General features: G+C 35.1%; 1 protein-coding gene across 1 annotated transcript; it reads right to left on the bottom strand.

Annotated features, from left to right (window-relative positions):
• Positions 1-14,276: 14,276 nt before the first annotated feature.
• LOC115701194 (uncharacterized) lies at positions 14,277-16,470 on the bottom strand. Its single transcript, XM_030628916.2, has 2 exons — positions 16,079-16,470; positions 14,277-14,885 (listed from the first exon to the last, which is right to left on the bottom strand). The coding sequence occupies exons 1-2, from the start codon at positions 16,273-16,275 to the stop codon at positions 14,438-14,440; spliced, it is 645 nt and encodes a 214-aa protein (XP_030484776.1). The 5' UTR covers positions 16,276-16,470; the 3' UTR covers positions 14,277-14,437.
• Between the last annotated feature and the right edge of the window lie 2,047 nt (positions 16,471-18,517).

The following is an 18,517-nucleotide window of genomic DNA, read 5'->3' as shown; positions in this document are numbered from 1 at the left end:
GGTTTGTCGATAATTGCACGAGGAAAGGTCAGTGATGACCATTATCGACGTGATGTCGACAGTATGTCGATAGCATGTCGACATTAAGCAATCAACATATTACTTACAAGTTGTCGACATTTTGTCGATAGCATGTCGACAAAAAGCATTCATCTTTTGTTTAGAAATTGTCGATATTTTGTCGACACCATGCCGACGTTATATCGATGCAAATGAAAAAAGCCATAAATAAAACATAAAATAATATTAAAATAACATAACATAAAATAACATAAAAAAACATTAAAAAAAACAGAAAATAAAGTTCATAAAAAAAAAACAAACATTAAATAAAACTCACCACAAGCCATAACATAACAAATTATTTTTTAAAAAAAATTCTTTGGCTTGTGGGTGAGCCTTGCAATACTTGCATAATGTTCCAGGCTTCACCGGTTTACCGTTAAAGATGCCTAGTTTGCAACGACGGCATCCTTCGGGGAACCCTGGTGGTGGAGCCGGCCATACACCAGTTTTGCAAAAATGTGCTTCAAGTTGCCTGAACCTGAACTCGTTCCCACATCGTTCTCTTTCGAAAGCTCTATCGGCGTCAAAAACTTTCTGCATTTCAGGAGTAATGATGCCATCATCCTCCTGCTTCAGCTCTTCAGGAGTTAAGATTGGGAATTTGCCCTTGTTCTTTCTTGGCGCCATATTTAGAACTTAATAATAAGAGAAATTTTTAAGAGTAAGAGAGAAGTAGAAGACAAGAGCACCTATGAATAAGAAAGGGATTTGCTTTTATAGAGCAGTATACATGTTGGGAATGTAGGAAAATTTAATGGTCATTAAATGTGTAACTGTACAGGTGAAACGCATGAAATGGTGTATTTGTCGACTAAATATCGATACTATGTCGATATGATGTCGACAACATGCCAATTTAGTGGCACGGCTAACTTATTTGTCGATACAATGTCGACGTCATGTCGATAGCTTGTCGATAGGACACGTGTCTGACATGCAACGTGGCAGTTGGGAAGGGTTGTTGGGAACGTAGGTAAAATTTATTAACATTAAATGTGTAACCGTAAAATATGAAATGCATGCACTGTGTGTTTGTCGATTGAATGTCGATACTATGTCGATTGTTTGTCGACATAGGAATGGATTTATTACCATTGTACACGCGTCTGACATGCAAATTCCTTTGGGAGAATATGTCGATATGATGTCGATGGTGTGTCGATGATATATCGATGAGGAGCATGCTTGGTATAGTTGTCGACGTTATGTCGATAATTAGTGTCATATTTTCTGCTGTTGTTGTTATCGACATTATGTCGATTGATATCGATGGGATGTCGATATTTATTTTTTTTGGGTGTTTTTTCCTTTACTGACCTTGTTTGTTTGGTTTGCAATTGCAGGAGAGAAAGTGTTCCTTGTTGTATCGTACGATGGTGTTTGGTTATGTGAGAATTATAATTGGATTTACAAAGCAGATAGCAGCTTAACGTTGACAGTTACAACTGAGACAACCCTACAAGAACTGCGACAAATTTTATATGAAGAGTTGGAAGTTGATCCTGTAGCGTATGATTTAAAGTTGGAGATTTGTTCCTTGTACATGAAGGGACAAATGGTTGCGCCAGAGGTTATTAAGAGAGAACGCCAACTGAGAACGTTCTTAAAGATGAGGGCAACAATGTCAAATACAGAGTTTATGCCATTATTCGTGACCAAGGTGAGAAAAGTTGGGAACTCGGAGCCTACGCCGCCTAATAATCCTCTCCCTCGGAGTGTGGTAGGGTCTTGCGTTCCCGAAACAGATGTTGGGATTGGTGTGAATGAGGAGGTTCCGACCAATGTAGAGCAAGAACAAGAAGCGATAGGATTTCATCAGTTTGAAGAGTTCGATACAACCTTCTTCAATAACGATCCTATTGTAGATTTGAATATGGACGATGAACATGATTTGGCAGTCGATGATGCCGTAGCGGGACCTTCGTTAAGGTTAGAGTGTGTACCGAGTAATCAAGGTACACAGCGAGAACGACAACCTCGTAGTGAAAATCGCACTACACCTGAAACTAGCAGTAGTCGACAAGGCAGAACTGAAGAACATGCTCATGCTCGTCATGCAACCTTCTCAACGTTCTCCTCTTTTGAAGTTTGTACCAAGTTCAAAGCTCCCATGTGGACAAAGGAAGATATAATGGAAAATCATGAGCTAACTACTTGTTTACAAAGTAAGGAAGCAGGGGTGATAGAGCTTGGTAATTTTTATGAAAACAAGGAAGAACTGAGACAAGTAGTGGGTAGGTTTGCACTTAATAACAATTTTGAGTGGATGGTGAAGAAGTCATCCCCTGATGGTGTTGTACGTTACATGCAAGGCTCCAGATTGTAAATGGAGATTGAGGGGGAGGAAGAAGATGCATTCTGACAACTTTGAGGTCACTGTATTTCACAATGAACACACATGTAACTTGAATGCGAGACGTTCAGATCACCGTCAAGCAGCACCATGGGTAGTTGGCCACCTTATTAAGGGGAAGTACACCCAAGATGGAACTAAGTACAAGGCTAAAGACATACAGAGGGACATGTTTGACAACTATGGTATCCAGATGAGTTATGTGAAGGCGTGGAGGTGCAGGGAGATGGGACTTACGTATGCTAGGGGTACGCCTGAGTTTTCATACATGAAGCTTCCTGGGTACTTGTACATGCTGGAACAGAAGAATCCAGGTACCATTACTGACTTGTACTTAGAGGATGAGCGGTTCAAGTACTGTTTTATATCACTCGGTGCATGTAGAAGGGGCTTTTCTTTTTGTCGTCCTGTTTTGAGTATCGATGGCACCTTCTTGAAGACGAAGTACGGCGGTATAATGTTAGTTGCTGTGGCATACGATGCGAACAACCATTTGTTGCCGGTTGCTTATGGTATCGTTGACAGTGAGAATAACGACTCCTGGACGTATTTCTTACAGAAGTTGAGGGTAGCAATTGGCGTGGTTGAGAACTTAGTGTTTGTGTCAGATAGGCATCAAAGCATTGATCATGCTGTTGAACTCGTTTTTCCTGAAGCAGTCCGCTGTGCATGCTATCACCACATTGTTATGAACGTGAATGCCAAGTTCAAGACTGATGCTTTTCACAACCAAATATATAATGTTGCTTATGCATGGTCGAAGACTGAATGTGATAGAGAGTTCGAGAAGCTTAGAAAGATGAATCCGGCCATTGCTGCATATGTGGAGAGTATAGGGTTTGAGAAGTGGGCTCACCCTTATTGTTTGGGCGATAGATACAACATCATGACGGGCAACGCTGCTGAAAGCTTCAATAGTGTTACAGAAGAGTTCAGGAAATATCCAATAACTAATTTGGTTGAATTTATCAGGTTCACACTGCAATCGTGATTCGTTGATCGCCTCGAAAATGCTGACAAATGTACCACCCCTTTGGCCACGCTCTTTGAAAAAAACTTGGCAAAAATTCATGAAAATGCAAGGTACAGGCGCGTCCAACGAAATGGAGCCAATTTGTATAACGTTGGTAGGGGACCTAACGGTGAAAGAGGTGGTGATGTGAATCTAGTTGAAAGAACATGCACATGCAGCGTGTTCACGTTATTAAAACTCCCTTGCCTTCATGCATGTGCCGCGGCATTGAAAACGAACACAAGTGTGTACACGCTTTGCTCACCTTATTATTCAAAAGAAACGTGGAAGAAGATTTACGATGATACCATCAATCTTGCTGGTGACGAGGATGATTGGGTTCTCCCAGAACACATCAAGATTATGAAAGGTGGGGTACCTGTGGAAAAGAAGCCTGTAGGTCGTCCAAGAAAAAGCAACGCTGGAAGAAGACGGGAGAACTGTTTCCTGTCTGGTGATAAAAAAGGTTCTGTACCTCGAAACTGCAGCCGCTGTGGTAGTTCAGGCCACAACAGAGCAACATGCAAAGCCCGCATTTGAGGCGTAGTGTACTTATTCGTTGTAATAACATGTTTTCTATTTCAGGTTCGAACCTGCTTTAAAATAATGTCGAGGTTGAATATTTTTTTAATATTTTAATTATTTTTAGGTTTAATAGTTATTTTTGTTGAATAATATTGATATTTTATATTTAAAACCACGAATAATTATCAAAATTTGAACGAAGAGAAAGTCTATATATACATAACTGTAATGTTAATTACACAAAATATACAATGTCCCCATAATTACACATATAATCAGCCAACATTTTGGTAAAATAAATCAACACACTACCGTTCACGAAACAACTGCACCCAGCCTGGCGTGACATCGGTCAATCCACGTTGCATCATGAGATGCTCCACATACTCTTAACCACTGCAGGTTGTGCCTCTATCGACAGAATCTCACCCTAGGACTCGGTGTCATGTACATGGATAACACCTGTATCGATGGGAGTCGCTGGAGCTCCCTCATAAGGATCGTACCCGTCAGGGAAGACCTCCTCCTCTTCTAGTGGGGGTGATGCAGCTGGTGGTGGGGTAGATGGATCTGCTGGGGCCTCCGGTGCTGAAGCTGTCGTTGGCAGACAATTCAACATGGCCAATATGTTTCTGAGTTGCTCCATAATTACGTTCTGACCACCCTTCAGCTCTACATGGCTGGTCTCGTATGCCTTCTTCAGCTCGACATGAGCAGCGTACAGACCCTGAGTGTCAGCCTCGATCCTATCCAACCTCGCCACTAAATCAGTGTACTCGGCACCGCGAACGCCTGATGAAGATGGTGCACTGGGCTGAGGGTCTGAACCAGTGGCCTGAAAAAATATATACCAAAAAAATACGGTAAGCATACGATAATTCCACAATGTAACAAATATCACAGAACAAAAACAATAAAAAATCAAGTCATAAAAAAAAAGTTCCAAAAATTGGTACCTGAGTGTCTGTTTCCTGAGTGTCTGGTACCTGAGTCTCTGGTACCTGACTACCTGCCTCAGCCTCTGTGTCATCCACACCATCATCAACCAAGTTCTCCACACCATCGTAAGATATGGTCCTCACAAATGCCTCATCCTCTGTTCGTGGAAGTAGCCCCTTCACCACTTCAAGATTCTGTTTATGGTTCAAAAAATGTCAGAATAAAACCATTTAGCATTTATTACAAGCATTTATGTTAAATAATTATTCTGAACATAAGTGAAATTCATACCCGTCTAGAAAATAATGCACTGACGTCTTTCTTCCCAATATCGCCCTTGCTCGTCCAGCTAAGCATTCTGGGAAACCGAATCCCGTGATTCGTGCCATACCTCTTCCCAACCTCTAAAATGGCCTCATACGCCCAATATTGTACTGCAGGTGCGAAGCCATAAGCTGTGTATTTGCACTCATGCTGAACATCCGAACTCAGCTTCTTCTCGTAGTTGGCCTTCTGTTTCAACATGTCTTTTTGAAGCGAGTGCATGAGTTTGGCGAATGAGTGCTTCCCCCAAGGAATCCGAAAGAAGAACTCAAGGTCTTCGACATATCTAAGTATGTGAGGCGTAATCAGCGCGTTTGCCTCGCGGCCCAGAAGCACTGACTCCACACAAGCCAAGCTTGTACAAGTCTTCCGGGTTCTGACAGTTTGTGAACCTATCTTGGAGTGCTTCTGTCTTCACACTATCAGACCGGTTGAAATATTTGTTGATCAATCGGTCTGACCCTGAGCGAGCAACCTGCGCAGCCTTCTCCTCTTCTGTTGGCCCCGAGGAGAAGTCCAGGCCTGTAATGAGTGCAAACTCAAGCACTCTGAATCTGACCTCCTTCCGACCAACGTAAAACCGCATCCTCAACTCCTCCTGAGCATCAACTTTCATTTTGTGGAGCATCAGCTGGTGAAATAACACCGACGAGAATGTCAAGGGTACGGCATTCCAAAAGTTGCCGAAACGGCTTTCCTTCGCCGTGTTATTCAGATGGAACTCCTCAAACCGAGCTTTGATTTTTGCAAAAATTCTGGTACCTCTATATGTCACGCGGCCAGTAAAATGCTCGGGTGCTGGAATTATGAGTCTGGAAGCCATCTGAAAAAACAAAAAACAAATAAATAAAGCTGCCAAAAAAATTTAAAAACATGTCGACATTATATCGACATGTCGTCGACATTATGTCGACATTATCAAAATCCAACACAATTCAATTATGTCGACAAAATATCGACATCCTGTCGACATTCAGTCGACAATTTTAATCGGGCAACAATTTCACAGCATGTCGACAAAATATCGACATCCTGTCGACATTCAGTCGACAATACAAACTTATACGCAATTTCCTAAAACTGTCGACTACACATCGACATACTGTCGACAAGTTGTCGACAATTAAGGGCAAAAAATAAACTCAACCCTTAGTCGACATCCTATCGACATACACACGAAATCCTATCGACATACGAAAACATCAATACAATACAAACAGACACCAATTCTATCGACATCCTATCGACATACAAGCGATATCCTATCGACATACAACAACAGCAATACAGCACAAACACCAAAACCATCGACATCATATCGATATTCTATCGACATATCATCGATAACCCCTGTAACAATCACATATACCATTGAAACACCAACATCTACAACCTAAAGAGCACAAAATCTACATAAATTCCACTAATCTCAATAACATGCAATAATTGGCATTGAAATCTATGAAAAATATATTTTTTTTTAAAAAAAAACACTTACCTTTGAATGCAATTCGTGGTGGTGGCCACGGGTCCTGCTCGTAGTGGTGGCGATGGCCTCTGTTCGGTGTCGACGATCACGGGTGGTGGTGGCGGCGACGTTTTGTGGGGGTTCGTGGTGATTTCGACGGGCACGGGTCGATTTGGCTACTGACCGAGAGAGAGAAAGAGAAAATGAGGGTTGGGTCGGGGTCGTGGGTGGATGGCCAGAATGGGGTCGTGGTCGTGGTGGTGCGTTGTTGGGTCGTTTGGTCGTCGTTGTGCGTTGTTGGGTCGAAGTCGAAGAGGGAAGAGGGAACGACAAAGAGAGAGAGGGAACGACAGAGAGAGAGAGAGGGAAAGACGGAAAGAGAGATAGAGAATAGGAAAATTAAATTTGAGGGGTATTTTGGGTAGAAATGAGGAATAGTGGAATTGTTTTGTACAAATTAATGGAGGGTATAAATTTTGATATGGGATGTTTTATTAGGGTCAAATAGTGAAATTTCCCTTTAAAAATAAGATAGATAATTAAGCAAAAAGATAGATATTTACTATTTTCAAATTCAAATTACACTAATATCATGAATTAAATTAAAAAAATATTAATTAATTTAATTATGATATTTAGAATTAAAATAGAAATAGTAAATGTCTAAATACAAAATTACACAAAAAATCGGAAGTTAAATCCATGAAATAGCATGAAAAATCGAAGAAAAACGAAAAAAATGCGAGCTGTACGGACAGTATGCTGAGCATACTGTCTGCGCGCGCTCTAAGGGTTGCATGGGCGAGGAAACACGGTACAGGGGAGGGTTTGCAGCATTTCCGTGCGCGGGTGGGCGTTTCAGACAGGCGCTCGTCGAGCAGCTTGTCTGAATGCGTGCTGTCCGCGCGCACGACCCTGATTTTTCCCGAAACTTCAAAAAATCATAACTAATTCAAATTAAATCGAAATTGAGTTATGTAAAAAAGTAAATTGCTTAATTTTTTCCATACTATCCAATAAAAATAATTTCAGAAACAGAAAATTTCAATTATTTTTCACGAAAAATTCACAAACATCAATCAAACATCATATAACACTCAACACAACATGAAACCATCCAAACAACAAGCAATCGTTTTAAAGTCCAAATTTCTTGCAAGCAAATCAATTACCATGGCTCTGAGGCCAGTTGTTGGAATTTATTTTACCAGGATCTTAGATCTACTCACAAGTATGTTGTTTAACACCCTAAATATGAACTTTCTAAAACGATAAATAAACACATATAAAGTTAAGAAAACCTTACATTGATGCAGCGGAATTAATGTCTCCTTCCACTCAGATCTCTAACCCTTGTATCCTTTCTGTCGCAGAGTATTATCAAGATCTGAGCCCGAATGTCCTTCTTCTTTGTGTGTGATCCTTCATAGTCTTCCAATCTATGATTGAGTTACCACTTGTTGTGTGTGGGCACTTACTCTATCACTAAGGTTCGAAATTTAGAAGAAGAAAAGAGAGAGGAATTTCGACTATAGAGAGAAAAGGGAAGGCTCAGTTTTTTTTTTTAATGAAGAGAGAATTTTCTGACAGAAAAGCTTATGAAAACTTATGATTTGACTGAGCCATCACTTTCTATTTATAGGCAACTACTAGGTTTAGGTTAGGAATTATTTGGCATTAAAATAATGAAAATATCAATTTGAAAAACCACTTTAAGTGGCCGGCCATGGTGTGTAATGGGCCCCACTTGGTTTTTGCAGTTTTCACAAATTTTATTTCTATTTTCTCAAAAACGCCAATTTTCTAATTCTAACCATTTAAATGCCAAAACTAATTATTTAATAACTAAAATAGATTATTAAATAATATTGTCATTTAATTTAATTATTAATTAGACATATAAAGTCTATTAATAAATAAATAAACCTAGAATCTCTTTTCTTTACAATTTTGCCCCTGCTTAGTGAAAATTCACAAATTAGACATAGTCTAACTTTAGAATTATAATTGATTAATCACAAATCAATTATTGAGTCTTACAAGCAGTATATTCTCAACTAGAATGGGGACCATGGATCTATATGCTGAGCTTCCAATAAGTGAACCGAATTTACTAAGTAAATTCCTACTTATTAATTCTTCGTTGAATCCACTCTTAGAACTTAGAATTGCACTCTCAGACTTATATAGAGCATATTATATGTTCCACGATATAGATATGCTATCTCATTTAACCATTGTTATAATCTTATTGTGATCAAAGATCCTCTATATAGATGATTTACATCGAGATGGGATAATTTTACCGTTCTCACCCCTCAATGTATTTTGCCCCTTAAAACACTTATCTACCTGTAAATGCTTTTTAGTGATCTAAGAATTAGTCACTTAAACAAGAGCTCATCCATTTACTTCTATTTAGCTAAGCTCGAAGGGAATCATCACTTAACTTCTATACACCAGTAGAAGCTATAGATTCCATATTTATGTTCAGCACTCCCACTCAATCATACTATCATGTTCCCAAAATATACGTATCACCCTGACCCAAAAGTAGGCTTAACTAATAAATCAAAGAACATGAATAGTACTCTTGAGTTGAGCCTAAGCATATCAGGATTTAGATTCTTTTAATCTTAAGATCTACTACTGATATTGACTTGGAAAGATATAACGGTAAGTTTATAATATCTTAACTAAGTTGCAATATTGGTCCAGTCCAATGTATACTCCATACATTCGAAGCTAGTATACTTTACTAATGTCCTGGAAAGAACATAACACTTACTCCAAGTGTAAGTACACATCATCGCTGGTTATCACATTAGTGTAAATCCAAAACACTGATGAAACAGGGACTTAGTCTTTTGATTCATATGATCACAATCACATTCCACTGTGTTGACGATACTGTAATTGTGAATAAACATATGATCTGGATTTAACTGATTTTGTGTATAAATGTAATAAACATATTAAACCATTAGCATGTAAAATTCATGCAAACATAAATCACTTCAAATTTCTTATATTGATAACTAATCAGATTGTAAAGGGTTTTATTTAGGGCACAAAACCCAACAAGATAGCCATTAGAAAAATGCTCCAGCAACTTACTATAGTAAGTCGCTTGCACTAGAGTAGTTAAATCATTAGGCTTAACACAAGCCATAGGATTAGATAATCTCAAACCTTTAATAATACTAGGATCAGGAAGTTTTGTTAAGTCCATTGAATAGACTTATTTTCAAAATTGCCCTTCTTGTCCATGTAATAAAAAACTTTTGGTTACTCCATTTGAATGGTTTTAACCATAGTTCTCTTAACTTTGCTTCTTAGTTAATTATTTTGACAATCCATTACTTGTTTAAACTAACAATGGATTTTCTCACCGGTGTCTTCCAAGTCATAACAGGGTGAGTTCCTTGAAACCCTCCCACTACGACAAGGTACCGTGACTTTCTGTCTAAGAACAATAATAGTATTGTTCTCATCTGTTGTATCAAGACAACAGAGGCAGTGGGACCATCTTATATGGAATAAGATGATAAAACACTTTAGAATTTTCAAATTTAGTCATATTTTTATAAAAGTAGTATTTATTAAAACAAACACTTTCTTATCTAAATGATCATAGGATGGTCCACCCCTAATCACTTAGAATAGCTATCAAACTTGCAAACCATAGTTAACAGTTCTAGCTTTTCTTAAGTTCATGATCAGGACATCCATGAATTTAGTAATGGTTAACACTAAGTACATAACTATTTCATCATTATGAAATTTTCCTAGCACTAGGGTATATCCCTAAAAGGACTTAGGTAGCTACTAGTAACTAATCAAAAATCTTATACTTTCATCAATATGCAATCCAAATTTCTGGGGAGGTAAGTTTAGATACAATTCGAAGTTCAATTTAATGATCATTGAATTGCATATCCACCAAAAATTTCTCCATCCCTATTAGTTCGCAAGATCGTTAACCACTTACCTTAATATTTTTTAACATTGCTAGAAATTCATGAAATTTCTCAAACATTTCAAATTTCTTTGCATAGGGTATAATCTAGAGTGATCGTCAAAGAATTTAACGATAATGTATATCCACCCCTGAATGCACATCTATATTTGAATTAGATGATCTTACTTTCAAGTGGATATAGGCATATTTTCTCTTTACAGAGAATGATCTTGTCAAAATCAATATGAACAAGCTGCGGATGCTGTAGATATATGATTGTTGTGGTTATGATGAATCTTGATGATTCCTAGGTCTAGTTACAATAAAGAGTTCTTAGAATAGTTTAAGTAGATGTCAGTCACATAATACAAAACTCGTATTCCATACATTAACATACAGTTTGGATCTATTGACAGAAAATCGATGTTAAACTCGTGAAAGTTACACTGTATTGTCCAATGTAAAATGGAAACTGAAATTTATAATTCTATTTGGAATCTAAAATTTAAAGTCAAAGACTTAAATTTATACCAAATATTTCTTGAATTATTATCTTTCTTGGACCACCACTACTAATCTAACTCTAATTTTAGGTTGCCTTAAGTAAGTATATATAAGTAGGAGATATCTAAGATCGAGGATTTATATCATTTCAGGATAGAATGTCTTGAATATAGTTATCTGTGCCATTTCATTTCATAAGAGAAAATAGGATGACATCATAAGCATATGATTTATAAACCATCTATCCAATGATATACTATCTAAGCAAATTCCTAATGAAAAGGCTAAGAGGAAAAGTAAAGGATAATTTTGATTAAAATAAAAATCTAATGATGTCCCGTTTAGGTGAGAGTCAAAGTTATTCTTATTTTATTATTTAATCATTGTTTCATATTGTAAACATTAGTCTAAGTTGATATCTTTGGATGTACAACTAGATGTTGAATTTACAAATACTTATTTGTCGAGATCTAACACTATTATGTTTGTCTGACGGATGACAATTCTTTGGAATTTGTCCCATTAAAAACAACAACCTAAGTTAGACCAACAATGAAGATTCAAAATTTATACTACAACATTAATAACAAAAAATAACATAGTTCAATGTAAATTCATACACAATTCAGAAATTATTAAGCATTTAGCAAGTAATAAAGACATGTAAAAATATAAAAAAAAATTATCATATCTTAAATAATTTCCAAGATTTTCAACAAACTGATACAGTGTCCCAGTAAGCGAGAGTCAAAGATATCATTCATTGAATAGAGTAGTCAACTCATCTAAAATGGACACCATTCTAGCAACATTTAATTCAATCAAAATAAGAATCTAACGTTATCCCGGTAGGCGAGAGTCAGTGTTATTCTTATTTTATGAGCTTCCACCATTATGTCATAGTTTATAAATTTATCTCTAAGTATTCATCGTAAGGGAGAGTCTAATAGAAACAAAAACTTACAAAATACTTATCTTTCGAGATCTTTACGATGTTAAATGTTCAATGTAAGACCATCCATATGGGGGACGAAGTCTAGCATCTCGAGATCCCATTGAAATATTAATCATGTAAAACCAACAATGGAGATTGAATATCCTTATAACTAAAATTCATTATTTTAAAGAGTTGTATTTTTATTTGATATATATTTTAATCTATTTGTTTTAATATATATATATGGAGGAGGTTCTAATGGTTACATTTTTATTGTAACCACGTGGTTACATTTTTTTTTAGCCATTGGATCATTATTAAATGGTTGTGATTAATTTAAAAATTAAATAAAAAAAATTAAAAAAATGACCTGTAACCTGATATTAACCTGCTAATTTATTTCCTTTTAAAACTTTAATTAAGATTAATTATATTTTAAAATTAAATTAAGTATAATTATTAATTAATTTTTTGTAATTTATTATTAAATAAAGATCTTTTAGCAATTTTTTTTTTACACTTAAATTATTTTAATTTATATAACAAAACTCTTAATAATTTAAAATTATACACATATAATTTCATAATTAAAATTTTATTATACTTATAATATTAATTTAAAATGATTACACTTCCTTATACTTCTTGTATTTCAATATATCTTAATAATATCCTCTCTTATATTGTCAATATTGTACTTCATCTGGGTTCTGACTATATTTGTTATCTTATTCTTGTTTAGATTTGTTTCATCATCAACTATGTGTGTTTGAAAAGTGTATTTTTTTATTGATCCAGCTTGGGTACAGTTTATGATTGCAAGATAATGTGCCATAGGAATGAGAGTCAATTTTAAATGTTATTGTTGTTGCTAGCACTTTCTTCCTAGAACTAGTTTCCATTGATGAGTGCCTTTCAATGTAATTTTAATTAAAGATTCGGGCTCAAGGTTGAATGGTTTTTCATTATGTACAGGGCAAAAAGGTTAAAGTTCCAATATTCCTTGTCCCAGCTACCCAAAAGGTTTGTCTCCCAAATGCAATCCTAAAATAATTGGTTGCTTAAAGTTGTCCATAAGAGGAGAGAAATTTGTCTAACACATCCTAATCTACATGTATGGATGGACTTATATAGTCTTCTAAATTTTTATCAATCTGCAAAAAATTTAAAAAATCACTCCAAACAGCTACATCAGTATCAATCCATTCATGGCTAACATCTTTAGTGTCATGCTCAATTCCACTGTTACTCATGTCAGAGACATCTTCTTCACATTTCTTTTTCACAAAACTCATGAAATGAAAAAAAAATTATCTTCATCTTCGGACAAATTTACTATAGGTTCTATGTTTTCGTTGTCAATCATTTTCAATGTAAGTGTGGTGGAGAGTGAATGAAAGAAGATAATTGCGAGTAAGACTTTAGTTAATTAGAATTTATAATTAAAAAAATAAGAATCAAGACTTTAAAGATTAATAAGATTTTAATTAAGTGTCAATATAATATCATGTTTTTTAATTTATAAGGACACATCCTGCAAAAAAAAAAAAAAAGCAGAGTGTGTTCTTATAAAAAAAATTTATTATAAGGATAAAATTTTAATTTATATAAAAATAATTTTAATTTTTGTAAAAAAAATTGTAAATATTATAATTAAATAGTTTAATTGTTAAAATAATTAAGCTAAGGGATTTATAAATAAAAAAAAAAAATTATTTATAAATTTTAATTGCTAATTAAGATCTTCTTAAATATTTATTTAATTACTTAAAATATAGTAAATTATAATTAATTAAATCTAAAAATAGAATTTTTATTTATTGGTAACCTTCTATTATAGGTAAAAAAAAATGTAACCATATGGTTGCAATAAAAATGTAACCATTGAATAGTCACCCATATATATATTTATTTAATTAAAATTCTAATTTAGATAACTCTAAATATAAATTTTAATTTAATATTTATAAAATCATACCTTAGGAAGATTTGAAAATAAAATAAAAAAAGAATTCTTTTCCATCCTTAGTATTAATTGTCTAATAAATATTATGAAAATTACTTAATTTAAGATGATCAAAAATTAATTAAATAATTATTTTTCAACTCAAATTTAATTTTCTACAAATATATATATCTAATTGAATTCAAAATCTAGTGTATTTAAAATAAAAAAAAAAATTAAAATTCATTAAAAGAAAATAAAATAAATTTGGAAAAATTATTCTAATAGTCCGTCAATATCCTTGTTACGTCTAAATATATTGACATCTTTTCTCAACGCAGCAAAATTTTAGGGAAAAAAAAAACAAATGTCATCTGATATGCATTCTAAGCAACATCAAGACTTAGAAATTAGCAACTTTTTCATTCTCATGATCTGCATGATCTCCAGCCTCATGTAAGCTCCCTTCTTCAGCGTCTGTTCCTCCTTCAATCTGCTTTAGTTTATCTGGCCAACCAGACGCCCTTCTCCTAGCTTCACTACGAGCTGCCTTTTCAGCTATCTTCATTTCTTTGAATTCCTGTTCGAACTTGGCTTCATCCTCAGGTGAAAAGAAGAGAACCTCAGTGTTCCCAAGTTCTCCATAGAGCTTCTCAATTTTAGTTTTCCAAAAGAGACCTGTTTCTGTGTCCATCTTGCAGTAAGGTGTTTTCAGCAGGTACTCATCAATCCCACCAGCCTTGTCTATGCAACGAAGGGCGTGGGTTGTCACTTTGACTCGAATATGACGGTCTAGGATGTAACTAAAAAGTCGCTTATCCTGGACATTTGGCTTCCATGTCCTCCTTGTCCTGTAGTCACAAGAAGGCAATTCAGTAAACATCTTTTCATATTATTTTGGGAAAAATAGAACTTGATAATGCTAAGCCGAATCAAGCAAATTATCCTGTTTCAGATTTATGGCTATCTATGTTAGGTAATTTGGGTAAAGAAATCCTTGGGGCATTGAGCAAAGCATAAACGTAGAATACATATATAATTGCTGAGGGACTACCTCTGTTAATATATCAAACGATTAACATCAAAGTAACTTGATAATTAATGAAGTAAATGAATAGTAAAAATAAATACATTATGGATTATGGATTATGCACAAAGCTGAATCTTCCAAAACAAACATTTGCTATCATCAACCAAACTTTGTTTTTCAATGAACTTGAGACTTTAGGAGACTACTTTTGCAGCAACACTAATGAACTTGAGACTTTGGAAGACTACTTTTGCAGCAATACTAGTTAGACATTCTGATATTAAAGGGAAATTTCAGTTGAACTGCAGACAATTTACACGAAAAGGTTCTCCAAATACAACTTGGCTAACATTAGCAGCACATAGAAACATTCAAATACCAATTATACAAAGTAAATTCAAAGACATCGGGTGGACTCATAGAAGGCCTCAAAAACTCAACGAACGATCTATGAAAGGAGTTTAAGATAACATTCAGGGTTCCATGTTTCACAATTAAAAGACAATGTAAAGAAGTCCAGTAACAGCTAACATGACTAATTCACAGATCTCAGCCTATCCTCGAACAAAATCATTCACCAATGGAGGCTTAAAAGGACTAACATGGCTGTGTACTTTTCTCTAATCTTTAATATCTCTAGTCAACAAAACTGAAAACTATGTACAACACTAAATCTTAAAAGGACTTGCAAAATTCTAAAACAAATTCTTCTAGTTTGCTGCAACACAAACTCCAATCAACAATTCCAAATTGAAGTCCATGAAATTTCAAAATAAGAGAATCCAATTTACAACACGATTATTGCATTGCACCATCAAATTACTACTGAGACAACACAACGAATCATTCGACAAAAGTAAAAGTAAAATCAAATTGCAAATGCACAAATCCTTCTAATTCAACATAGACACCTTCTAATGCAAATGCAAATGCACTCAAAAAAAAAAAAAAAAAAAAAAGAAATTATGAATTTGATAAAAACCTAGAAACCGAAATGAAATAAAGAGAACAAACTTGTTTCCTCCATCTTCACTGACGCTATTGCCGAAGCGAATGTGGCGACCGGCGAAGATGCCCCTTTTGGCCCGACCCATTACGATTTTAGAGTCGGGCACATATTTTCTCAGAGAGTCCTTCACTCCCGGAGCTAAGTTCTTCTCTCCCACTTTTTTCATTATGTTTTTTATCATTTCTCTTCCTCTAAACGCCATTTTCTCTTTTGTAGATACGTTTCGGGATGAAAAAGCTTAAATATTTCTGGGATTTCGGGCACGGAAATGGGAGACACCGCGATTCTGGACGGCGATTAGATAGAAGATAATAGTTCTCGCTTCTGCTACTGAAATATTGATGTCGACTGTTCGTTTCGCTACACAGGATACTTTTCTAAAATTTACGCGGACCCACGTATAACATAATAATAATAGTAATAAGTAAGCCATATAATTATTTTTTCACTTTTTTTTTAAAAAAATAAATTTAAAATTTAGGTTACTCCGATATTTTTTTTTTAAGTGAATTGCTATAAAGATTTTAGTTGTTATTTAAGTTGCTCTGTTAATTATTATAGAGATTTCTATATAAAATTACGTAAAATGCAAAAAAAAAAAAATTATGTTAAAGTGTTAAAATAAAAAAGTCCCTAAAAAATATAACAAAATAGTGTTTAATGTAGGGGTAGAAATTCTAATTTTTTGAAAGAGGAAGGAATTAATATTTTTTTTCGAAATATTTAAGTAGGTATGAAGATTGAACTTGGAACTCTTAAGAGTTTTAAAAGTTTTTTTTTTTTTGAAGAACTGATCTTCAACAATAAATAGCACCCAAATGTTCAGTTACAAGATCAGAAAATACAATCGGAGGAACCAATGTTGTTCCAAACCAAATCTTTATCCATTCCTAATGCTTTTTTAGTTAGTGCATGAGCAATGGTATTGCTGCCTCTAGGAATATGATAAACTTGGACACTAGTAAAAGAAGACAAAGATAATAATACTCTGTTAACTAAGTCAGAAAGCGGAGATCTATCTTTCCACTTGTGCTTGATTTTATTTACTAATGCCAGGCAGTCAGATCTAACCGAATCCAAAGGAAACTTCACATTTTCGCACCATTGAAGAGCTGAATAGAGAGCTTGAGCTTTAGCCATAATAGGAGAAAAATCATCAAGCATTGATAAGCAGAAACCAGCAACAACATCGCCCCTATAATCTTGAATAACAACACCAAAACCAATCTTCAAGTCATCTTTACTAAGTGTTGCATCAGTACTTAGGATAAACATCTCCTGTTGCGGTAAAGGAAGTGACTCCTGAGCAGAATCTGAGGTATTATGGACTGCAATGTTGGAAACCCCTTGAGATCTTGAATAATCCTGCAAGTAAGTAACCAATTTTCCACATCTGCAATAGGAGCTATATTAGCATTAAACAATGAATGATTTCTCCCATTCCAGATGGCCCAAAGTATGCTGAAAATTAAACATAGATCTTCCTTACTCAAATTGTCGAAACCTGCTAAAAGAAAATCTTTTATGTCATCAAGCTTATGATCGTTATAAAATTGAAAAAATCTAGTTTTACTCCAAATTTGGACTACTATGGAACACCCTAGGAGTGCATGAGTGACTGTATCAACATGATTAGAGCAAAGGGAGCAGTTTGGGTTATCAAGAATTTTCCTATTGAACAGGTTGAAGGAAGTAGGAAGAATATGTTTAAAAGCCTTCCAAATGAAGTGCTTTATTTTCGGAGGGATGTTAAGGTTCCAAATAGTTTTCTGCCAGCTTTTAAAATAGTTTGAGTTAGAGGAGGAAGGAGAGGAACTATTGTGGGGATCTCAAGAGGAGGCAAGGTGGTAGGATGAATTAACAGTTAAGATCCCAGAGGAATGATGGCCCCAAATACGTGAATCCTCTCTGGTGGGGTCAATAGGGATAGTAAGAATGGCATAAATAATATACTCAGAGAAAAAATCATGGAGCTTATTAAGATCCCAAAAACCAGGATCATTTATAAAAAAAGACACCGTGTTTTTAGGAGGATAAATGTTGTCTTTAAAGCTGAGAATCTTGAAACCAGGGATCCAACTGCTATGAAGGGTGGAGATCGATTTACCATTCCCAACCTTTCAGATAAGCCCTTGTTTAAGAAGGTCCCTACCCCACAAGATACTACTCCAAGAATATGAAGGATTATGGCCCTTAGAAGCAGCAAGAAAGTCATTATTCTTAAAATATTTTGCTTTAAGAATTCTGGAGAGTAGTGAATTTTGATTAGTGAAGATCCTCCAGGCTTGTTTTGCAAGAAGAGCTTGATTGTGGAAGACAAAAGATCGGAAACCTAACCCCCCAAAAAACTTAGAAACACAAAGGGAGTTCTAATTTTTCCAATGGATTTTAGCCTCATTACCTATAGAACCCCACCAAAATTGAGCAATTAGTTTATCGAGCTC

This window comes from Cannabis sativa, chromosome 8 (assembly GCF_029168945.1).
Source record: "Cannabis sativa cultivar Pink pepper isolate KNU-18-1 chromosome 8, ASM2916894v1, whole genome shotgun sequence".
NCBI lineage: Eukaryota > Viridiplantae > Streptophyta > Magnoliopsida > Rosales > Cannabaceae > Cannabis > Cannabis sativa.
The sequence above is the reverse complement of the archived record's forward strand: the minus strand, read 5'-3'. Positions and strand labels throughout refer to the sequence as shown.

Coding starts and splice junctions, on each gene's coding strand:
- LOC115701194 (XM_030628916.2), bottom strand. CDS start 16,275: ATGGCGTTTAGAGGAAGAGAAATGATAAAAAACATAATGAAAAAAGTG. Junction 14,886..16,078: donor AGTGAAGATGGAGGAAACAA/GTTTGTTCTCTT, acceptor TTGTGACTACAG/GACAAGGAGGACATGGAAGC.